This window comes from Pseudorca crassidens, chromosome 6 (assembly GCF_039906515.1).
Source record: "Pseudorca crassidens isolate mPseCra1 chromosome 6, mPseCra1.hap1, whole genome shotgun sequence".
In the NCBI taxonomy this organism is placed as follows: Eukaryota; Metazoa; Chordata; class Mammalia; order Artiodactyla; family Delphinidae; genus Pseudorca; species Pseudorca crassidens.
Window position 1 is genome coordinate 7,418,217 of NC_090301.1, and position 23,025 is coordinate 7,441,241.

General features: G+C 37.5%; 1 protein-coding gene across 9 annotated transcripts in view; it reads right to left on the reverse strand.

Annotated features, from left to right (window-relative positions):
* Window positions 1–23,025, reverse strand: part of GIGYF2 (GRB10 interacting GYF protein 2) — a 126,393-nt gene that overhangs the window by 81,163 nt on the left and 22,205 nt on the right. For 5 of the 9 annotated variants that reach the window (XM_067740204.1, XM_067740205.1, XM_067740207.1 and 2 more), the window contains 4 exons: window positions 20,757–20,840; window positions 11,163–11,292; window positions 10,082–10,177; window positions 3,246–3,357 (listed from right to left, as the gene is read on the reverse strand). In XM_067740204.1, the coding sequence (XP_067596305.1) occupies window positions 3,246–3,357; window positions 10,082–10,177; window positions 11,163–11,292; window positions 20,757–20,797 (379 nt within the window). In that variant the 5' untranslated portion in view covers window positions 20,798–20,840. Of the gene's footprint in view, window positions 1–3,245; window positions 3,358–10,081; window positions 10,178–11,162; window positions 11,293–20,756; window positions 20,843–23,025 lie in introns of all 9 variants that reach the window. The other 4 variants (XR_010944175.1, XM_067740200.1, XM_067740202.1 and 1 more) reach the window with 1 other exon arrangement.

Sequence of the window (23,025 nt, forward strand, 5' to 3'; positions counted from 1 at the left end):
TAGTTAGGGTCAGGAACGATATAAATCCAAATGTTGCATCTGGGGCCAGAAGGCAGTATGCACTTTCAGCTTTATACTTTCTGTATAGTGTGAGGATTTCCCAACTAACCTGTGTGTTGGATACACCATTTGCATCCAACACACAGGTTAGGAAACTGGAGGGCAGCGAGGTGCCTAGGGATGTATTTATACCTAGATGAAATCTTAGCCATTATCCCTAGCTCAACTTCTCCCACGGTATAAAACCACCCAAAGAAAAATGATGATGAATCTTGAATAAAAGCATGAATGCATTCCAAAGCTAAATACAATTGAGTTAAATAATTGTTTCGAATATCCATGCAGTATTTCTACTTCTTGGTTATAATTCATCAAGAATTGACTCAATACAATTGTATTTCTATATGACATTATGGAATACAAAAATAATGCATAGAATTTTATGTACATAAATACCCTCTCAACTAGTCCAAGTATCAATTTCTTCATCTGTAAAATGGAAGTGGGGACTAGGGTTGAACTACAATAATCTTACCTTCCAGTTACCTTCCAGTTGTACCAACTTAACTTCAAGTCATTTTAAAGTCAATGTCCAGTTTCGTACCTCTATCCTCAGGAAATACATACATTTTATTTAAGATCCTAAAACAGTGTAATACAAACTGTTATATTACACTGGGGTGATTCCCTACAACGAGATTTTTAGGGTGAAAGAAAAAAAGTCCCCTGTCCTTTTAGAGAACAATTTTCTCAAGAAAACCATTAAGTACATAGCACCCTGGAAAAGTGTTTTATTCTGGAAACAGATGAATACGAAAAACAGCCTTCCAAAGTTGCCAGAAAAATAAGCAAACCACAGACAAAATATTTTCTGCCAGTTACGCCTAGCACTGGCACCGGTCCTCCTTATGAGCCTAAAGCTTTATAAATGGGCACAAAAAAAGAATCAGATTCTAGAGCTTTCCAGCTTGTAAAATGTAAGGAACAATCTTCAAAGTACAAGGCCCATAATCATCTATAAATGTAGTCCCCATATGAAGAGGAGCAAGTAAATACAACACTGTAAATCTTTCATAAAGTTAAATTTAAATGACTGTCCTCTTGTCTGAGTTTTCACCCTATTCTTTGGGAGGATTAAAATATACTTCCTTTAATAATGATGAAGACAGTAGCTGACAGTTGTGTAGATATGCTTTACTGTTGAACATCTTAACCAGATAAATAAAAAGATGACAAATTCATGCTGTTTTCCTGTTTGTTTATTTAAATTTTACTAGTTCTCATGATATTCCGAAGTCTGGAAGTCAGTCGATTTTCACATCAAAGTTTTCTCAAGTTGGAAAGGCCCAGGATAATCATCTGATGTTAGTGCTGCCCGTGCAAAAAAAAGCCACATTAATCACTATTTATTTAACCCATAAGTTAAAATTAAGTAATAAGTGAAGAAAACAAAACCACAGATTAAAGGTCTTATGAAACCATTAAAAAGAATCACAGTTGGGACAGTGGTGTGTTAGAAGTATTTTTCACCAAGTCAGTTCATTCATTTGACTAGTTTCACATCATTCACTCACATCAATGTTGATTAAGTCACTGCTTTTATCACAGTATGTTTTATACATGCCCCGTTTAAATTCTGAATATAAGAGTTCTATCCTATGGGAATAACCCTACACACTTCAAAGAAACCAGAAGGCAGCAAGAAATTTATCAACCCTTCATTAGTTTCTTGATATGGAATAATTTTAAAGCCTATTTAGAGATTGGTTGGTATTTGCAATACACAACATTGGTGGTCGCTTGAGGAACAAAAAACAGCTGCTTGTGGGCCATACTTCTTAATTAATATAAGATCTCTCAATGCCATGCCCTGAAAAGCATTAGCGGCAAAGCTGCGTAAGTGCAACCTCTCCTCGCTGCCAGCTCACTGCAGAAAAACACAGGAAACACAGAAGGAGCAGGCCACAGCCATCCTCAGAACACCATCATCACACCACCGAGAAGCACAGATCTCAGATGAATTCTGGACCAACGGAACCTAACCACATGCATATGGGAGTCTAAACGGCCTGCGGACCTTCTGAAACACAACACACACATGCTTAAATCTCCGTATTTGCCAACAACCAATTCTTCCTAAAGCACCTCTTAAAATTACAAGGTATGTTTACACTTCTGCTATGATTTAACCAACTTAGAAGTAAAAGCTCAAGTAAATATTTATATTACAAACATTAAGAATGCCCTTAAGGGGACTTCCCTGGTGGCGCAGTGGTTAAGAATCCGCTTGCCAATGTAGGGGACATGGGTTCGAGCCCTGGTCCAGGAAGATCCCACATGCCGCGGAGCAACTAAGCCTGTGCACCATAACTACTGAGCCTGCGCTCTAGAGCCTGCGAGCCACAACTACTGAGCCCGAGTGCCACAACTACTGAAGCCCTAGAGCCCGTGCTCCACAAGAGAAACCACTGCAATGAGAAGCCCGCGCGCCACAAGGAAGAGTAGCCCCCGCGCGCCACAACCAGAGAAAGCCTGTGCACAGCAACAAAGACCCAATGCAGCCAAAAACAAAATAAATTTATTTAAAAACAAACAAACAAAAAAAGAATGCCCTTAAGTAGCAGAAGATCAACGAACCCCAAATAGGGAGCAGATATCAAAGAACAAGTATATCAAAATAAGAATTATTCTTCCAAGAAAAGACACAAATCTACACAATATGAAACTACAGGTTAAATAAAGGATTACTGCATAATTTTTTTGTTGTTATTCTACACCCTAAAATAGGTCTAGTATTGATGAGACAGCTTTTACAAATGCCTCTCTCTGGCTGGGGACACTCCTGGCACACAGCCTTATATGGCACAGACCCTGTGTCACAGAGGCCTGGCAGGGACTTGGGTGCCATTCCAGCAGCCAAGGCACTTCAGGGAGCTCTGGCTCTCAAAGTGTAAGGTCCCCTGGGGATGAGGATAATGGATATTTACCAAAGATAACTAGGACCATCTAGAATCATTCACACTCAAATCTCTTAAGCTAGAATTACCCTCCTCTACTCCAAATCAGAGGTTGTGGAATAGATACGCTGAGAAACAGTTCAGAAAACAAATGTTCAGGACATTTATTAGGCAATTAATGTCAAAGAGCAGTCTTTTAAAAACCAAATATCAAAATATTTTTAAAGCGATCTCCCTATCCTCTCTCTCCACCGTCTCCACCATTACTTGCTTCACATGAAAGCTCACCTCGCCCTCTTGAAGAACTCCGACCTCTAGGAGCCCCCACCACTGTGCCTCCTCCTCCTCGTCCTGTCAGTCGCAGGACAGCAGCACTGTTTACAGACATGGAAAAGTTTCTCTGCCAAAAAAGAGAGAAAGAAAAAAATGAATAAAACAAATAAAACTGCATGTTGTTCCTGGCCATCTCCCACTGCATCTATAAAATGGCACTTAATGACTACTAGAAATGGGAAACAATCACTACACGACCCACTAAGATGCTCCAAAACCTGATTTTAGCTGAAAATTTCAAATGAACATTTCAGATCAACAAACATTAACAACCAATGCCTTACACTATGTTAGGTTCTGTGAGGAAATATTAAGCAGACAAACTCTAAATGCTGTATGTATCCGGAAGCAGACAGGATATTTATGCATCATAATACATACAGAATACTCGGTAAAAGAGATCTGGTTTGAAAGGGTCCCTTAACTACAGAAAGGTGGAAATGACAGGGAGTCGCAAAAGGTCTGAATCAACAGTATGATAAAGAAAAAAATGATCATTTTGCCTCATTCTGCTCACCACTGTGAATTAGCAACTCCAACTAGTATTTAATAGAATGACAGGTATTGGGGTGAATGGGGAAGGGCAAAGTAAGAACCTACATAAGGTCAACCATCTAAACGGGTAGGGGGAGAGAATGCTTGAAAAAAATAAACAAAATCCCAATCGCTTGGTCTTTAGCCTGCACTTGCGCCCACAGTCAATCTGGAAAAGGGTCAAATACAACAACAGCAGCGGGTGGGCATCCTTCAAACATGAAGAGGGATACAGGAAGACAGGAGGTCTGGGATTCAAAAATATGTTTAGTTGATACTTCTGGATAAATGGAATATACCGAGCTTAGGAAAAGGTAAAGCAAGAAGCAATTATAAAAATATTGAAAAATGATCTGTAAGATATCAAAATCCTGGGCATTTGAAGGAGAATTTCGTAAGAGAGTTCTAAACTCAGAAAATGTTGGAATATATCCTTACCGGAATACTTTCTATAAACTTAGAACCTAACAGACATCTGTGCAAAAATGCAGGTGTGGTTACAGTGTGGCAAATCCAACTTCAGCATGGCTGTAGCCAAGGGCCCTCCTGGCAAAGGGGCAAGAAGTGAGGCTTAAGAGCACACCAATCTGGTAGCAGCTACCTAAATCACAGGGAAATAGAATCCTGCAATTCAACTAATATTTTAAGTCCAAATTGTTCTCCACTGTGAAGTCCTGATTTGCTGTTCTGATTCAAGATCAATTGAAATGTGATGTCTACACCTCTTTTGAAGAAATCAACATGTAATTGGTTTTTAAAACTTCTACTTTCATTTCTGAATTTCTTGTTTTAATATATGGCTCATTTTCTCCTCATTACCTGTCATTACTTGTCTTTTTCAGAACTGCATTCAATACAATTTGTTCAGATAAATTTTAGAAACTTATCAATGGAAGTTTTTTCCTTTGACTTTTAAAGGTATATAATCATATAATCAAGTAACTTCAACACTGAAGACTTAAAATGTAACTGATAACTAAAAACTAGAGGCAGATACCAAACTTGATTAGTACTTATTTCTAACTATTTTTTAATAAAACTTAAAAAAAAAAATGCTGGTTGAAACAAATGCATTAATTTACCTTTTAACACAGAGTAACCAGTGGAGTTACTGAATAAAGCCTCTGGGATCACAATTAAGCAAGACTATGAAGTCCCAAAATCTAGATTAATATATTCTAAAATTAAAAAAACAGAGGTCAGAGCTAGCTGTATTATGTATACCAGGATCTGACACTGTCGAACACCTCATTACCAAAGTATTACATGTATGAAACTCAAATGCACCCATCTACGGCGTTCAGGGAAACTCTCATACGCTTTCATACATCCTCACACATCGCAGCTGAAAGTGCAAACTGGTATAATCTCTGGAAGGCAATTTCTCAAAGTATATTTAAATGTCCATACCCTTTGACACAACAATTCCTCTTCTTACACATGTGAAAAATAACATAAGCAGAAAGATTTTAACTGCAGTGCTATTTGTAAAAGCAAAAATGGCAACCAGCTAAGTATCAACCAAAAGGAGCTAATTTAAAAATCATGGCCATCTATACAGGGAATTCTGTGCAGCTGTTTAAAAAAATGAGGCTGGAACTTCCCTGGTGGTCCAGTGGTTAAGACTCCAAGCTTCCACTACAGGGGGCAGGGGTTCAATCCCCGGTTGGGGAATTAAGATCCCACATGCCAAGCGGCGCAGCCAAAACATAAAAATTAAATAAATAAATAAATAAATAAATAAAATGGGTAATCATGTTAAAAAAAAAAATGAGGCAACTCTATTTATTAGGGTGGACCATATAAAATGGCTAATATTCAACCATTTCTGATCCAGAAAGCTACAATTTCATACAGTCAGCCTAAAATATCAATACAAAGATATAAAGCATAGCTGGAGTTAAGAGCATGGAGAGGCTAGACTGCCTGAGAGTGAATTTTGGCTCCTTTACTCAACTTCTCTGTGCCTCATTTTCCTCATCTATATAATGTGAATAGGAATCTACTTCGTGGGTTGTTGCAAGCACTTAACACATTAAGCAACAAGTATTTAGAACAGTGTCTGATACATATTAAAAGCTAAATAAGTATCTGTTATTATTTCCCAAATAGATGCTCCGGTGAAAACAGTAAAGTGTAGAACTATATGCATAGTATGCTACCATTTATGTGTATGTGTGTTTAAAGGAATAGATGCATAGACAATTGCAGATGTATTAAATACCCTAGGAAGGGAACACAAGAAAATGCAAACAGTGGTTATTCCTGAGGACGAATAATAGCTAGCAAGAGTCTGGTTTACTCACAAACTTGCTTTTCGCTCTATGCACTTTGTGAATTTTGTATACACATGTATTATCTATTCAACGATGCATAAGTGATTTTCTTTGATGTCAAATAAATAAAACACACCAATCTGGTAGCAGCTACCTAAATTACAAGTGTAATGTGTAGAGTCATGCTTTTCAAACTGTGATAGACATACAGGGAAATGTCAAAACAAAGAGCAACTGGGAGATCTTATTTAAGTGTTAATTTTGTTCTAAGAAAACCTTTTACCTAGTTATATTTTATACATGCATGCACGTATATATATGTGTGTATATATATGTGTGTGAGTGTACTGGGGCGTGGGGGGGGGGCGTGGGTAGTGAGGGAATGTGCACAAGCAGAAAATTACCTTGCAGTTTAAAGATAAAATATTCCCTTCAGGTAACTTCAGGAACCAAGATATGCAGCAAGAAGCTATTTTAGGTTATTAGAATTATTTACCTCCCCAATCAGAGTAATAGGGTGAATAAGTATACAAAACTCTAGTCTAGGAAGATCTAAGCAATTCCTGAACAGGTACCTGACCATCCAAAGTATACACTTCAAAATGTTAATGAACCTTTTGCCAGCTTTAAGTACTGTCCTACTCCAACATATTTTACAAAAAAGGCTACCAAGTGTCAGGAATTCCTAAATGATGCTTTTTTTTTTTTTTTTTTTTTGGTGCGGTACGCGGGCTTCTCACCGCTGCGGCCTCTCCCGTTGCGGAGCACAGGCTCCGGACGCGCAGGCTCAGCGGCCACGGCTCACAGGCCCAGCCGCTCCGCGGCATGTGGGATCTTCCCAGACCGGGGCACGAACCCGTGTCCCCTGCATCAGCAGGCGGACTCCCAACCACTGCGCCACCAGGGAAGCCCAATGATGCCTTTTTAAATGCTTCCAAAAATGCACCCCGATGGTCTTCTGTGATTACCATGAAAACTTCCCAATCCTTACATTAAGCCCCTGTGTTTACAGCATCCAGACCTTAACACCTTAAGATAAACTTTTCCATTATAAAAACAAAATGAAGAGTTACTCCTTTAGTCATGCTAGAACTAATTTTGGTGTGTAGGTGTACTGCATACCTAACTTTATTCCTTTTCAATTGTTAACCAACAGTTCCCAGCTGCATTTGTTGAATAATTTTTGATTTTTCAAATGATTTGTGTAGCCCTTAGTAAATACAATTTCTTACAAATGTTAACAGGATTTTTCTGAATGATTCAATTACTTTTTTTTTTTTTTAATTAAAAGTCTATCACGTTTTGGTAACTAGTAGCAAGTCCTCCTCCCTACTTATTAAAAAGCTTTTCTGGCCCATGTAGTCTCTAAGAAATCCAGGCAGTCATTTAAGGAAAAATAAAAAGAAATTATTAAAAATATTCATAAAACAGTTGGAAAAATAATCACAAAAGATTGAAACTGGTATACTGAACTATATAAAAATTAGCTTCTCGGGCTTCCCTGGTGGCGCAGTGGCTGAGAATCTGCCTGCTAATGCAGGGGACATGGGTTCGAGCCCTGGTCTGGGAGGATCCCACATGCCACGGAGCAAGTAGGCCCGTGAGCCACAATTACTGAGCCTGCGCGTCTGGAGCGTGTGCTCCGCAACAAGAGAGGCCGCGATAGTGAGAGGCCCACGCACTGCGATGAAGAGTGGCCCCCGCTTGCCACAACTAGAGAAAGCCCTCGCACAGAAACGAAGACCCAACACAGCAAAAATAATTAACTAATAAACGCCTACCCCCAACATCTTCTTAAAAAAAAAAAAATTAGCTTCTACATTAAAAAAATCATAAATGAAATCAAATGCAATTAAAAATTTAGAAAATTTAACAGGTTAGGGTTAGGGCTAGCTCAAGAAAAAGATTTCTATCCAAAAGAAAAACTGGCAAAGACAAGAACAAAAAATTAAAAGAAATATAAATGCAAACATGAGAAACTCTGCACTAGGGAAAGAAATGCAAAGTAAAACAATGGAAGAATATTTTATCCAAATCTGCAGAGAATTTTTTCAATAAAAATAATGTTTGAAGTATAGAACAAAGCTTAGCATACACCATTACCTGCACAAAAAGGGGGAAAACATATTTACTTGGAAAAACACACAAGAAGCTGCTAACACTGGCTGCCTTTCGGAAAAGGAGACAGGTGGCTGGGGGAAAGGATGGGAGAGATGCACCTGTTGCTGATTATTATTTACTGTTCTGTAAATTTTGATTTTTAAACCATATGATTTACTGTTTATTCAAAATAATTAATTAATAAATAAAAATACTGAACGTGGCAAAAGTAATGGTAAAATGCTACAGGTATGGCAGCAGTGAAACAAAACAAATATCCTCATACAAAGTTTCTTGAAAACAATTTAGCAGTATGGAGTGATTTGCTTTTATTTCCAAACTTTCAATTCTAATCAGCTGATCTATATGTTTATCCTTAAGCCACAGTTTTGATTACTGTAGCTTTGTAGTAAGTTCTGAAACTGGAAGTATAGGTCCCCAGCTTTGTTCTTCTTTTTCAAAATTGTTTTAACTACTTAGGGTCCCTTGCAATTCCACATGAATTTTAAGATCAGCTTGTCAGTTTCTACCCAAAAAGCCACTGGGATTTTGACGGGGATTGTACTGACAGTAGATCGATTAACAATATTAAGTCTTCCATGGCTTAATAAATGCTGATGCCTTTCCACTTATCTAGGCTTTAATTTCTTTCAACAGTGTTTTATACTTTTTATGTAAAAGTTTTATACCTCCTTATTCTTAAGTATTTTGTTTTATTTTTATTTTTGGCTGCGTTGGATCTTCGTTGCTGCACGTGGGCTTTCTCTAGTTGCGGCCAGCGGAGGCTACTCTTCGTTGCAGTGCACAGGCTTCTCATTGCGGTGGCTTCTCTTGTTGCGGGTCACAGGCCCTAGAGCACGCGGGCTTCAGTAGTTGCGGCATTTGGATTCATTAGTTGTGGCGCTTGGGCTCTAGGGCGCACAGGCTTCAGCAGTTGTGGTGCGTGGGCTCAGCAGTTGTGGCTCGAGGGCTTAGGTGCCCTGCAGCCTGTGGGATCTTCCCTGACCAGAGATCAAACCCGTATCCCCTGCACAGCAGGTGAATTCTTAACCACTGCACCACCAAGGGAAGTCCAACCAAGTATTTTGTTTTTAATACTACTGTAAATGGAATTGTTTTCTTAATTTCCTTTGTGAACTGTCCATTGCTAGTGTACAGAAATACAACTGACTTTTGTGTACTGATTCTGTAGCATACAACTGTGCTGTATTCACTTAGTACACTATAAAAGGACAAACACAAAATGTGCTACTTTCTAGCCCAAAACTCTAACTTTCTCACAATATCATTTAAAAAATTGGTGACAGGGCCACAACTACTGCAGCCCGCATGCCTAGAGCCCATGCTCCACAACAAAGAGAAGCCACCGCAAAGAGAAGCCTGTGCACCACAACGAAGAGTAGCCCCTGCTCGCCGCAACGAGAGAAAGCCCATGTGCAGCAATGAAGACCCAACGCAGCCAAAAATAAATAAATAAATTTATTAAAAAAGAAAAAATTGGTGCCAGAAGAGCACATTTTTAAGCACATTGTAAGCTGAAGATCTACATTTTCCTTTAATGGTAAGAACTGGTAAAAAAATTGGTGAGAATTCACGTTTTGCAGAACTGAAAAACTACATGTTTCTGAAAAGGCGGCCCTCTCCCTCAAAAAATAACTCTTTCTCTCTACTCAAATCCATCTCCTTACACTCAACAGCTTCAGATCTAAAGCAGAATCTAGTCAACTAAGAGAGGCATCCAAACACCAAGAAAAGAGTAAGAAGGAAGCAGATCTGGGGGGAATGGAGGACACTCCTTAGCGCCTAAGTAGGAACTTCACATTTTCATGCCTCGGTGGGAAGGAACAAGGGTTTGACTGAAGCTCAAAGGTAGACACAAACCTGTTCTTCTTCTGTAAAGGGTACAAGAGCCAACGGCGGCAGGGGTTCCTCCTGTAGGATAGGCAGAAATTCTTTATCCAGAAGGTCTGAAGGTATCTGTTTGACCAAACACATGACCAAGAGATTAATGCTATCCCTCCAATTACAAGAAGATAAAACAAGAAAATATTCTTTGATTCACCTGTTGCTCATTATTAAAAATATGGATTAAAGCTTATTCAGACACAATTAATATTCTGAAAGGGTCAAACATTAAAAACCCCAGTCACTCTCCCTGTCCTCCCATCAGACGACCACTCTCAGATTTGATATACAGCACTGACTCTGGTATTCCAGAGTGCACATTTAACTCAAAGCACAAGGTGGTAAGGAGAGTTTTACAAGCAACTGTATCTATCCTAAGCAACCATCATTAAAATTTGATTCTTAATCCATAAAATTAAAAACAAAGTATACTTAAAAAATAGAAAATGTTATTTCTCACTAGTCAGGTAATGAAAGTGTATTTTATATAAAGTAGAAACTAATGCACCATTGTAAAGCAATTATACTCCAATAAAGACGTTTAAAAAAAAAGAAGTGTATCTTATACTGTTTGAGTTTTGATCATTTATAAGTAACACAAATGTGGTGTCACATTTTAAGATTTTGTCCCCACTGAAAATTTTATATTTAACTCAAAAGAAAAGAACAAGAGAAGCATCTGCCCTTCTCACTCCTAACTTCTAACTGGAAAGAAGAATAAGAGATGCAATAAAGAGAGAAGAGAAAAATTCTTCCTTTCTCAGCCATCATACTGGGATAGAAACAGAGGTTCAGAGGAAACTAGTTAGACAAAGCATTAAGTCCTGACTACTCTCCTGTTTTCATGAAGCTTTCTACTCCTGTAATGAAATGTTAGGTCTTCTCTAAAAAAATAGAGTATGTAACATTTAGAAGAGCCTCTGTAAACTATTGCAGGTTTCAAAGCAGGAAAAAAAAAAGGTAGAGAGAAAAACCATGGCTGTTTCATATATCAGCACGTAACTGTACATAACCTGAAATCTTATTCATAATTCTGAACTCTTTCCTACTTTCTTACCTTGTTGTCTTTAAGGAAAAGTGCTAACATTTCTTCTCTGCCATAACGATAGTCTGCTAATTTATACTTCGGCAATGCTGGAGAAAGAGGAGGGGATGTAATACTCCCACCACTGGACAGAGCTCGGAGCCTAAAATAGTAGACAGAATATAAAATGAAGTGTCAAATATTCTGGCAGTAAGGACTTTTTATTTTCATATACTATAAAAGTTTTATAAAATAAAAAAGAACAAAAAAACCCCTATTATCTCAAAGTATCCAAGATTTTAGCTCTAATACAACCTGCTATAATAGCTCACTAAGAAAACAGCTCACTGAGAAATAACTAGACAACCATTTGAAAATTCCTTAACTAGAAAGTATTGTGGCATGTCTGTGAGAAGCTTAGGGGGTGAGATGGGGACACCTTTTTCCAAACTATAAAAATAACATATAATTAAAACAAAAGTCATGTATCACCTTACACCCACTAGATTAATAAAAATTAATAAATCTGACAATACCAGTTGTCGGTAAGGATGAAAAACAATGCAAATTCTCAAGTAGTATTTGTGGGATTATAAACTAGAACAGCCACTTCAAAGAATGATTTGCTAATATTTAACAAAGTATGCTACACAAAAGAAAAAGCAAAATACAGAAGCTTATAAAAAAGATAATACTTTTATATATGCCCACAATATTTCATAATTCACTTTTACTGAAAGCAATTAGTGATCAGTATAGAGAATTTAAAAATGCAGTGAAAAAAGTGCAGTACAAGGAGAAAAAATATAAAAGCCATATTTACTAAGAAAAAAAAGTAAAAATATACTTCGAGCTGATAATAGCAGCTGCCTCTAAGGAATGGAACTGGGAAAAGAGAAACATTTTAATTTTATAATAAGATGCTTTTATTTTAAAAAGGAGCGGGGTGCGGGGGAGAACCTCAGCAAAAAAAATGGCAAGAGTATGATCGTACTGCAGCACTGCATCAACTAGCAAGTGGGAAAACTACCATCAGGAGTAGCTGATTATCTGGGAGTGGCCCAAAGTTCTATAAAGTAATAGATAACAAGGGTAAAAGGGACCACGGTACTGCAATGCAGTAGTTTAGCACAAAGGAAAATTCAACAGAAGCATTAAAATATATCCCCCAAACTGCTAAGCTTTATTGACAAAAAAGGGGAGGGGAGAATGGTCTACAAATTATACATTAAAAGGTGTGAAGGCCAAGCATAGTAAATACTTGCACATTATTCAAAAATGGCAGGAAAAAACAGTATGTACATAGTTAATATATAAAATGTGCTTACATGCAGAAAGCAATACCAAAAAAAAAAAAAGGAGTATGCATTAGTAAAGTGAGACTCTAGGGTTTTGTTTTTTATTTCAATGTTTCTGTCTTCTCTTTCCACTTATTTTTTAATGTTTTACTATGGACAATTTTGAACATACAGAAAAGTACCAAGAAGAATATAGCAAACTGCCATGTACCCGTCGCCCAGTCCCCAATCCATACTGCTCCTTCTGCAGCACCATCTAACCATCCTTTAATACTATTTTGAAGGAAATCTTTGGCTTTCAAGATTTTTGAGGCAAATTATTTTCAAGTTTTGAGAAAATCTTTTGAAGAAAAGTTATCTCATCTGTAAATATTTCAGAATGTTCTCTCTAAAAGATAAGGATTTTTCTTTTAAGTCTCGATTTTGCTGATTTTATCCCTGTGATATAGTTTAACATGTTTCTCTGTTCTCTGCGTTTCATGTAAATTGGTGACTGGATGCAGAGTCCTGATCAGACCTGGCAAGACTACTTCCACGTGGTGGTGTGTTATTCCATCAGGAGACACATACTGCCTGGTTGGTTCTGCGAGGCTAAGCAGTCCCTGACGACCAAAGCTTAGATCCTTATGTTCACTAAGGTTGCAAAGTGACTTTATCATTTCTTCTTTATTTGCTAGCTTGAACAGTTCTACAAAGAGAAATTTCCCTCTTACACTATTTGGTATTACCTAAGAGGATATACAGCTCATATAAGAAAGGAAGGAAAAAGCCTTCATTCTTCCTTTTCACTTATTAATTTTCAAAATAATGACTTGGTTCACTAACATCCTCCAGTAGTAACAAATTATTTTTTATTAATGTATTTCAGTTCACTGCAATTATTCTTAGCAATACTCAAACTATCTCATATTTGCCCAGTGGGAGAGGCTTCAGGTTGGCTCCCAAGTCCTTCTGACCCAACCCTAGTAGTCTTTAACAGCTTCTTTTCTATCTGGTATGTCAAATGTTCCAAAATCAGCTTATTTCTTGCCTCAGACTTAGAATCACCATTTCACCAGAGAGTCTGATCCTCTTTAGTAACATATATATATTAAGGCACAATCTGGGTGCTAGCAGTGTTCACTGCTACTGGGTTGGTCTTTCAATTTTCTTTCCAATTATTCTTGGACTCAGAGGTCACTGAGTCTAACTCCTACAAGACAGGTTAAACAAACCAGTAAGAAAACAACATGCCCACGAAGGAGTGATCCAACCACTGCTGAAGGACCTTCCGGTACAGTGGTTTGCGTCAAATTCATGTACATTTGAGCTCTTTCCTGAGAAAGTGGAATTAATATCCACTAAGAACTGAAGCTGGGAACGTTACACATACATTACCCCATTTAAGTTCCACAACAACCCCAATAGAACAGATGAGAAAAATGAAGCCAAGGAGTTAAGCAATTTGCCCACAATCACCACCAGCAGAACAGAGTCCAAAACTAGGTTTTTATGACTAAAAAGACCAAAATCTTTCCAAATTTTTATTTAAAATAGCCACGGTTTATTCTGCCAAAAATTAATTTTTAAATATATATACATATATATAATTAATATATAATTTTAAAATATCTTTCTTATACTGAGTCAATAAATATGCTCCCCAAGAGTTTCTACCACAAGTGGGCACATCTAAGCGCTCTTCCAAGTGAAAATCATCCCAGTATTCGCAGTTATTTCATCTCACCAGAGACTTTCCCTCTCACTCCCCAACATCCCTAATTTCATCTGCTCCTCACAAGGTTTCAAATCCACCCACAAACCCCACCAGCTTTCCATGCCTGTGAACTGAACACTTCTTATAGGCACCAGACCTAAAAAGTAACACGACCAGAATGCATACTCAAGAGATTCCTCTAGCTACTGTGAAGAGAACAGACCAAGGCAGGCTGAGAGTAATTCAAACTTGGAGAAGATGGTAGCCTGAATCAGGATAATGGCTGTGCTATACTAAATAATTAACAAACCCTATCCCAAGTCTTCCTTCACCTACAGATATCTGGAAAAGCTAAAACATATGTGGATAATGTCTCTCCCTAAAAATCCACCAGTGACCTTTAACTCTCCTAGGATCTTGCGCCATACAACCCTCTCTTAGAAATTCATCCCTTCCCTATTGGCTTTCCCCTCATCTCTAAATATATCTAATAGTGATTTGTTTAAAACTCCTCTAATGTAGGATCCCCCTCTACCTATGCAGCACTGGTCATCTTTCCTCTTCATTTCAGAGACATCTCCACATTCTCACTTCCCAATCACTTCAAAACCCAGCACAACCTGGCTTCTCCCCTACCACTCTACTGCTCTAGAAAGTTCAGTAACCTCAACACCAGGCCCAAGTGAAATTTCTCTACCCTTACCATCTTCATCTTCCTATAGCCATATGGAGATCTGTTTAACACAGGAGGCCCAGTGCTACTCCTAGTAGTACTAGTAGTAACTGATAGGTAGCAGCAGCAGGGCTGTCTAAAAGCCCCCCGGTACTCCACAGTCCTCACTTGTTAACTGTTGTCCAAAATCCAAACTTCAGCTTAAAAAAGTAATTCAGAATTTCAATGTAGATGTGTGAAGACACACGAATCAAAAAGCACTTCTGTGTAAGTTCACAATTCTCAATTCCAGCTCTGACTCTTCACTAGAGTAGGGTTTTCTTATTCAACCACTCACAGCCCTTAAAGTTTATCATATCCAAAACCCTACTTATCAGTTTATTCATCCCAACCTCCTTCAACACCTGTATTCCCAAAGGCAAGTAAGGATACCACCATCTACTCAGCCACTGGATTAAGAGTCTGGAAATCATCCTTTACTCCTCACCTTCTATCCATTTCCCATAACCAATTACAACATCCCACCAGTTTTAAATCCTGTATCTCTCAAACCATCCCCTGATCAAGTAACCTATTATTGTTCACACTTTTATTTCTTACCTCGACTGCTGCAGCGGCACCCTAAACTTAATTAGTCATAGTCCATCCTCCACACTACTACCAGTTATTTATTTCAAATGCAAATCTGAATAAAACACTCCCTGCTCAACAATTCTTCACTGGTACACAATGATCAAATAAAATCCAAAGCTTCTTAACATAAAAGGGCTACCTGTAAGCTCTTCTCTCCCACACTTCACATTACAGTAAAGGCAAATGTCTTGGAATTCCCCTCTTAAACCTACACTTTCCTGTCCCCTTGTCTTTACACATGCCTTTTCTATCTGGAATATTTTTTCTAATCTAGTATTTTTTCACCTGGGGTGTGGAGGGGACTGCCTGGAAGCAGACAGATTAAGTGGAAAGGAGGAAAGGAAAACAACAGAGACAATGAGGAGGATGGGGGTTGGAAAGAGAGCGGTAGGAGGGAAAGGAGAGAAATCTACACACAAGTATCTGCCCAATGTTCATGGAACTAATTGTCTAGTGGCAAAAAAAGCTAATAAACAGTCATACAAATAGAGAGCTAGTGAAGGATTCTGGAGAAAACTTGATCCAATTTACATTTTAAGATTACTCTGGCTGCAGTGGGGAGAGCAATTAGAAGAAAGAATGGAAGTCGGGAAACATCAGAAGGCCACTCCTTATAGTTTATGTCAGAGATGATGCTGGCTTACACTAGGGTAGAGGCAATGAAGATGGAAAGAAATGAATGGATTCAAGAGATATTTTAGAGGTAGAACTGACCCAACATTGTGGTGGAATAGACATAGGGATACAGAAGTAAAAGAAAATATCCAGGATAACTCCAAGACTTCTGGCTTGAGGAAAGGGGCACACTGTGGTATTAAGATGAAATAAAAGAAGAAATTTAAAAGAGCAAAATTCATAAGCTCAGTTTTGGAAAACTATGAAGGATGAGATGCCTACAGGCATCAAATGAGCAGCTGAATATCCTGTACTGGCGTTATACTCCCTTTACAGCACTGACATTACTGTGAAATTATTTAGTGTCAGCTTCCCCACTAAATAATTCAAAAGTAGGTACCATGTCCTTTATCCTTGTTGCCTCAGCACCTAACCCAAGACATAAAACATATGAGGCACTTGATAAAATGTTTTCTAAACAACTTTTAATATTCTCTTCTAAAATACACCCTAGGATAGCATCTAATTTACCATTCCTTCAGATGGCAGTTATCTTTTACTCTTTTTGCAAACTGGGACTATTAATGCATTCCATCCCCTAGAACATCTCTCATTTTCTCCACAATTCCACAAAGATCATGAATAGTAACCTAGCAATCTCAGGTTTGAATTCTCTTGCCCCCATATCCCCCACCCTAAGACTTGAATCATTCAATATTTATTTACTAAGTACCTACACTAGCTAAACAATGGGTTTACCAAAATTGAGAAATACAGTGCCTTTCTTAATGGAATTAGTTCTTTTCTGAGTAAGGTAAACACATATAAAGAGACACAGTACAAGGTCATAACTACTTTAACATAGGTCTAAACAAAGTGCTTTGGGAAAAACAAAAGTGCCTCATTCATTTTTGCAAGGAAAGACCTGGGGATACTTCCTTAAGGCCATGGAGATGAGACAGAAAGACACCAAATGAGGTTCCTTGGCTCCTTCCCCATAAAGCCAGGTAACTGTCTGCAATTATTCATTCCGCTATAATAAATTCCTTTATTATCCAGACTTATCTAAGTAGATTTTGAATGCTCAAAATAAAAATAATAAATAAGTAAAAATCCCAAAATAAAGCAAGTTACAATGAATTTGTCTTGCTTTTTAAAAATGTCTTGAAGTATACAATTATTTGCAAACAAGAAAGAATATGAGGATACAAACCAAAATATTAACAATGGTCCTTTGGGTGGCATGATTAAGGGTAATTTAGATCTTTTCTTTCTCCTTTTGTACTACTGCTTCCTCCAAGGTTTTATGGAATGAGCGTGAATTATTTTACTACTGGGACTAACAACAAAAAAATTCTTTAAAATCCTAAATCTACTAGATTTACAACTAAAAAAATTTTTTCTTCAAGGTGGTACTCTGTGTTCTGTCAAGGGTGAAGTAAACAGACAGGGAATGGGAATTAAATTCATACAATCCTTCTTGTGGTCAGTCTGTCCATATATCATCCAAAGCCTTAACAATTAAACTTTTGATTTAATAATTCCATTTCTAAGATATTACTCCAAAGGAAGTAATCAGCAACACAAAAAGAACTGTTCAAGGATGTGTATACATACTGACAATAGCAAAATATTAAAAACAACTTTCCTTTCCAACAATTCACTCATTCATTTAACAAATATTTATTGAGCACCTACTATGTGCCAGGCACTGGAGATACAGCAATGAACAAACAGTACAAAATCGAGACCAAAGTACTTGCCCTCGAAGGAGCGCACAGTCTAGTGGGGGCTGGAGGATGGAATATAAATAATAAAGAAAATAAGTAAAATATTTGGCATGTTATATTTTGATATAGACCATGAAGAAAAAAATTAAACAGGAAAAGGGAGGTAGGGAGTAAGGGGAGTTGTTATACAGGTGGTCAGAAAACATCTAAGGTGGTAATATTTGAGTAAAGTTTTAAAGTGACTCGTTTTATACCTAAAAAATGATTTACTCCTCCATTAAATCTATCTCACTCTTTTAAAAACTGCTTTGGTAATTATGTAATACATTTCTTTATCCTAAATATAAAGATATGCTAAGACCTAATGATTCTTCCTGACCTACCTTAAAAAGTCCATGCTTATGGTCATTCATGGTCTATCCCTAGCACAATTTTCAATGCTCTCCCATCTTCACTACTGTCAAATAAATCTCTTCCTTTTATACATCACTTACTGAACATTATGTTTTACACCATTATAAAAATGATGACCTTAGTAGAAAGAATATAGTATCACTAAATGTTTCTGTATGGTTCAGTTACACACAGACTCAGTGTAATCACTCTAAACTTTGATTCTCAAGTTATTCTGGACACAGCTCCTTACCTCAAGTTTCACAATGAATGTAATGTTACATGCAGAAAAAACACAGCAGCAGTCTCCATTCATACTTCTAGATCAGGGTTACCTGAGTTACTTCAAGGTCTCATATATTCCCTTTGCCAGAAGAAATTTTGAAAGATGGTGCAAAGAAGGCAGTGTGCCTACTTAGACCTTTGCTCCTCAGTTTATCAGCATTTCAGATGACTAAGGGAAGCCTCCTAAATTCTAATGCCTGCAGGGTAACAGAGGTAACAGTTAGGTAAAGCTACTGCTTAAGCATGGGACTGGTAACTTTCCTCTGCTAAAGCTACGTCAATTCAAATTTTGTGTAAAACACTGGGCTGATCAAACAAAACTTCAGAGTACCGACGAAAAGGATGTGTAAGACGCTACTGATAGACTGGGTCAATGACTCACTGAAATGACTTTGGGAACCCATGGTTTAGGACAGGGGCCAGCAAACTTTTTTTTGTAAACGGCCAGAGAGTAAATATTTAAGCTTTTTGAGCCAGATGGCCTCTGTCGTAACTACTCAACCTTGCCACCAGTGTGAAAACAGCCAGATACTATGGAAACAAATGAGCGTGGCTGTGTTTCAACAAAACTTTACAGTCCCGTGGCCGTAGTTTGTCAACCCATTCAGCATGAAGTTAAATGTGTAATGATTCTAAAACATCACCAGGAGTGCATTTTTTTCCTTTTGTTTTAGCTAAATTCCTGGTACTGTCTCTCATTGTTATTTCTTAATAGAGGGATACTGGAAGAAAAAAAAAAACTACCTTAAATTAGCTGACAATTTTAATCATGTTTTTACAAAGAAAGAGACAAGAGAGTGTGTAAATACAAAAGAGCAGCAGTTACAAATTCTAGATGAAGGCAGAGAAGCTGCATACAAAATGCTTTACAAAGTGGGCTATACGAATTTAAAGCCACCTGGTAAGATGTGAATAAAGTTTTAGCTCTAAGAATGTTCATCAATAATATTTTTATAATAATGAAGAACTGAGAGCAGCCTGTATGTGCTGCATCTAGAAGACTAGTTGAATAAATGATGCAACCATTTAAAGTAACAGGAAATATTTATTGATAAAAAAAGATATTGCTGATGTGGTTCTTTTTTAAATGCAGGTTACAAAACGGAATGTATGGTATGATCCCATTTTTGTGAAAATAAATGTACATTTACACAAATAAGCATACACAAAACTACCTAGAAAGATACACCAACCTATTTACAGTGGTTACCATGGACAGTGAAATTATGGTGATTATATCTTCTTCTGGATTACTTGTAATTTCTAATTTTTCTAGAAGTATATACTGATTTGGTAATAAGAACTAAAAAAGGTGCAGAATTACTTAGGGCAACATTTCCAAAATAAACTCCCAAAGTACATAAGTTGCATCAGTTCTTAGAATTTCAAATAGTGATTTCTCCTCAGTCTCCAAATGCTAGCTATAAGGGCCAAGAAAACTTAGGCAATACACATAAAAAGAAATGCATATAATAAGGTAAGTTAATAAGAGTCCTCAAATAGGGAGTCACTACAGGAAGTCTGGATCATTTATCAAACCACCACCACCTAAACAATCAAGAATATTTAAGAGACTATTCCAATTTATCTATTTTATATACTGCCTCTGGTTCAACGTTTGAATGGAAAAAGCAACTATCATTATTCACTCCACTGATGAGAGGATCTTCAATCACCAACTTTGGGGGGAAAGGAAGAAGGGGGGAAAAAGTCACACTACAAGGTGATGGATCTCAAAATTCCATGAGAATTCCATATTCGGGGTCCAAACATATCTGTAAGAGACTCAAAGGTCAATTAATTATTATGGAAATGCTAACCCGATCCTAAATGGGATGTTAATAGCCAGTGTAATTCTGGATCACCTGCCTAGCCCATCAATAAAATAAAACTCAAATAATAATTTAATAAAAACTATTTTTTCAAATGAGTCTATGAATAGCCCTCACAAACAAACATTGTAGCAGAAAGCATACACACAAAAAAATGTTACAATTACATAAAGTTATATATGCACCTAGATAAGGGCTCAAGCACAAATAATTTACTAGGGTGGTGGGACTCGGGGGAGTTTTAAATCCATTATCATTACACAATCAAAACAGGAAGATTTTTTAATAAAGTATAAATGCGGTCACTAAGCAAATATAACTTATTCCGAGACTAGCTATACTGTTTCCAAGCAGGCACATAAAGCAAAGTCTCAAAAACATGCACATTTTATAAACCCCCCAACACAGGCACAAACACCTACTACTGTGCTAGTCATCCAATATCGAACAGGATGAGATTCTGAAAACTCACCATTCGGGCCCGAAGTTCAGCGTCTGCGTTTCCGCTGCCATTCTTTTCCGTATGTTTACAATAGATTTTTATTTGAGGAGAAACCTGTTAAAGAGAAAAATATCTCCATACAGTTGGTCAAGACTAAATGCAGAATTCCAGCCCAGAAAGTATAGTTAGGGAGTGTGTTCTGCTTGTGGCTCCTCTCAACCAGTCACCAGAATGAGGTCTCTTAATCCCTATTTATAACAATATAGCAGGCAAAGTAAAAATGAATAAATCCACCTTTACATCCCAATTCACCATCTTTTTATGTTTACGTGGGGAAAGGAGGCATGGTACGAGATGATGCTGGTGAGATAGGTGGTAGAAGACCATGCAGGGCACTGGGGACCAAATTAAGGATTTCTTTTTTTAGCCTTCAAGCAATGGGGAGGGAATGAAGGGTAACAGATTTACATTTTAATTTGTGTTACTCCCTTGCAATGGCTCTCCCATCACCATGAGGTGTATCAAAGATTCTCCTTACCTATCTCACAGCTTCCGCCACAACTCTCCTCTCCCCACTGTCTGCTTAGCCCTTTACACTCTAGTGATTCTTTAAAAGTTACCTTGGACCATCAAGTTAAAATAATAAGCTAACCAATTTCATGAGTGATCCATCAAGAGCAATTTCAAGATATCAGATCTTTAAGTGAAGTAAGTCAGAAAGGGAAAGACAAATACTGTTTATTACTTATAAGTGGAATCTTTAAAAAGCCAAACTCATAGAAACAGAGAGCAGAGTGGTGGTTACCAGGGGCGGGGGGTGGGGGAAATGGGGAGATATTGGTCAAAGGTACAAACTCCAGTTATAAGATTAACAAGTTCTGGGGAATCTAATGTACAGTGTGGTGATTATAGCTAATAATACTGTATTGTATACCTGAAAGTTGCTAATATACTGTATTATATACCTGAAAGTTGCTAAGTTGCTAAAAAGAGTTTCTTTTTCACAAAAAACGAAATGGTAATTATGTGATAGGATGGAGGTGTTAGCTAATGCTATGGTGGTAATCATTTTGCAATATATAAATGTAGCAAATCAACACATCTGACACCTTAAACCAACACAATGTTATGTCAATTATATCTCAATAAAGCTGAAAAAAAATGACATGAGAGTTTAGAAAACAGAAAATACTGTAAACATTGTAACATACTGTTAATATGTCCAAGATGTATCACATCGCCCTGATTGTTGCTGTTTAAAAGATCTAAAAACAATAAACTAGAAATTGGTCTAAAACACAGAAACGGCAAAGTAAAAATGTGCTAACGTCCAGAATCAGCTATTTATCTGCCCTCTTCCTGGAAAGTATTTCTGGCCCCGTGTCAACCATGTGGGTTCCAAGGAGATTCCCATGTTCTTACTTAACCCTGATTACCTTTTGCCTGGCCAGACAAGCGTGCACACCAGACCCAAGCTGAGATCAACCTAGTGCCCTCCCCACCTCATACTGATGATTCCAAAAAAACATAAGGCATATGGTTTTCACACTTTAAACTCTCTGGAACTGGAATGCATCTTCATCAGTGCCATGCTACAACTGCTACCGGCCCACAAGGGAAGCTGGGTCACAGCCATCATTGTCCGCACAAGGGTGAAACATGGTCAGAGCCGCTCCTTATCGTCATCCTTGTACCCGATTTTAAGTGCTGCTTAAAACACCTTCAAAAAGATCATGCTATGATTCTAAATTGAAACGTACTGTGTAACAGAAAAGAAAGCAAATACAGCAATAGGATATTAGTGAAGTAACTCTTCATCACTGGAGGAATGATTGCAAGTGCTTTGCAGAACCTGAGAAAGGAAAAAAAACCACATGAAGATAAGCTTGTTGTGGTTTGCTAGTGAGACTTGACACTGCACAATCCATGTGGCCACATGCAGCAGCCCTGAAGTATTTAGAGGAAAAATTAAACAGTTCAGACTGCTTTTAAGAACTTCACAAGCACCAAATCACTGAATTTTAAATCAATGAGAGAATAATGGAGCACTCTCTTAAGAAATGCTTCATCGCCAACACCCTTAATGACAGGACACTACACGGGTGGGGAGAGGGAAGAAGAAGGAGACTTCTACAGTCCTAAGTTTTTCACAATTTAGAAGAGTCAGACTTAATGTGTAGAAAGCTGAAGAATATCTTAACCAATTTATTTCACTTTTATTTTCCTTTTTATATATGCACAAAATATATACTATATAATAAAAATCTATTAGCCTTATTTGCTAAATAAGTTTAAAAGA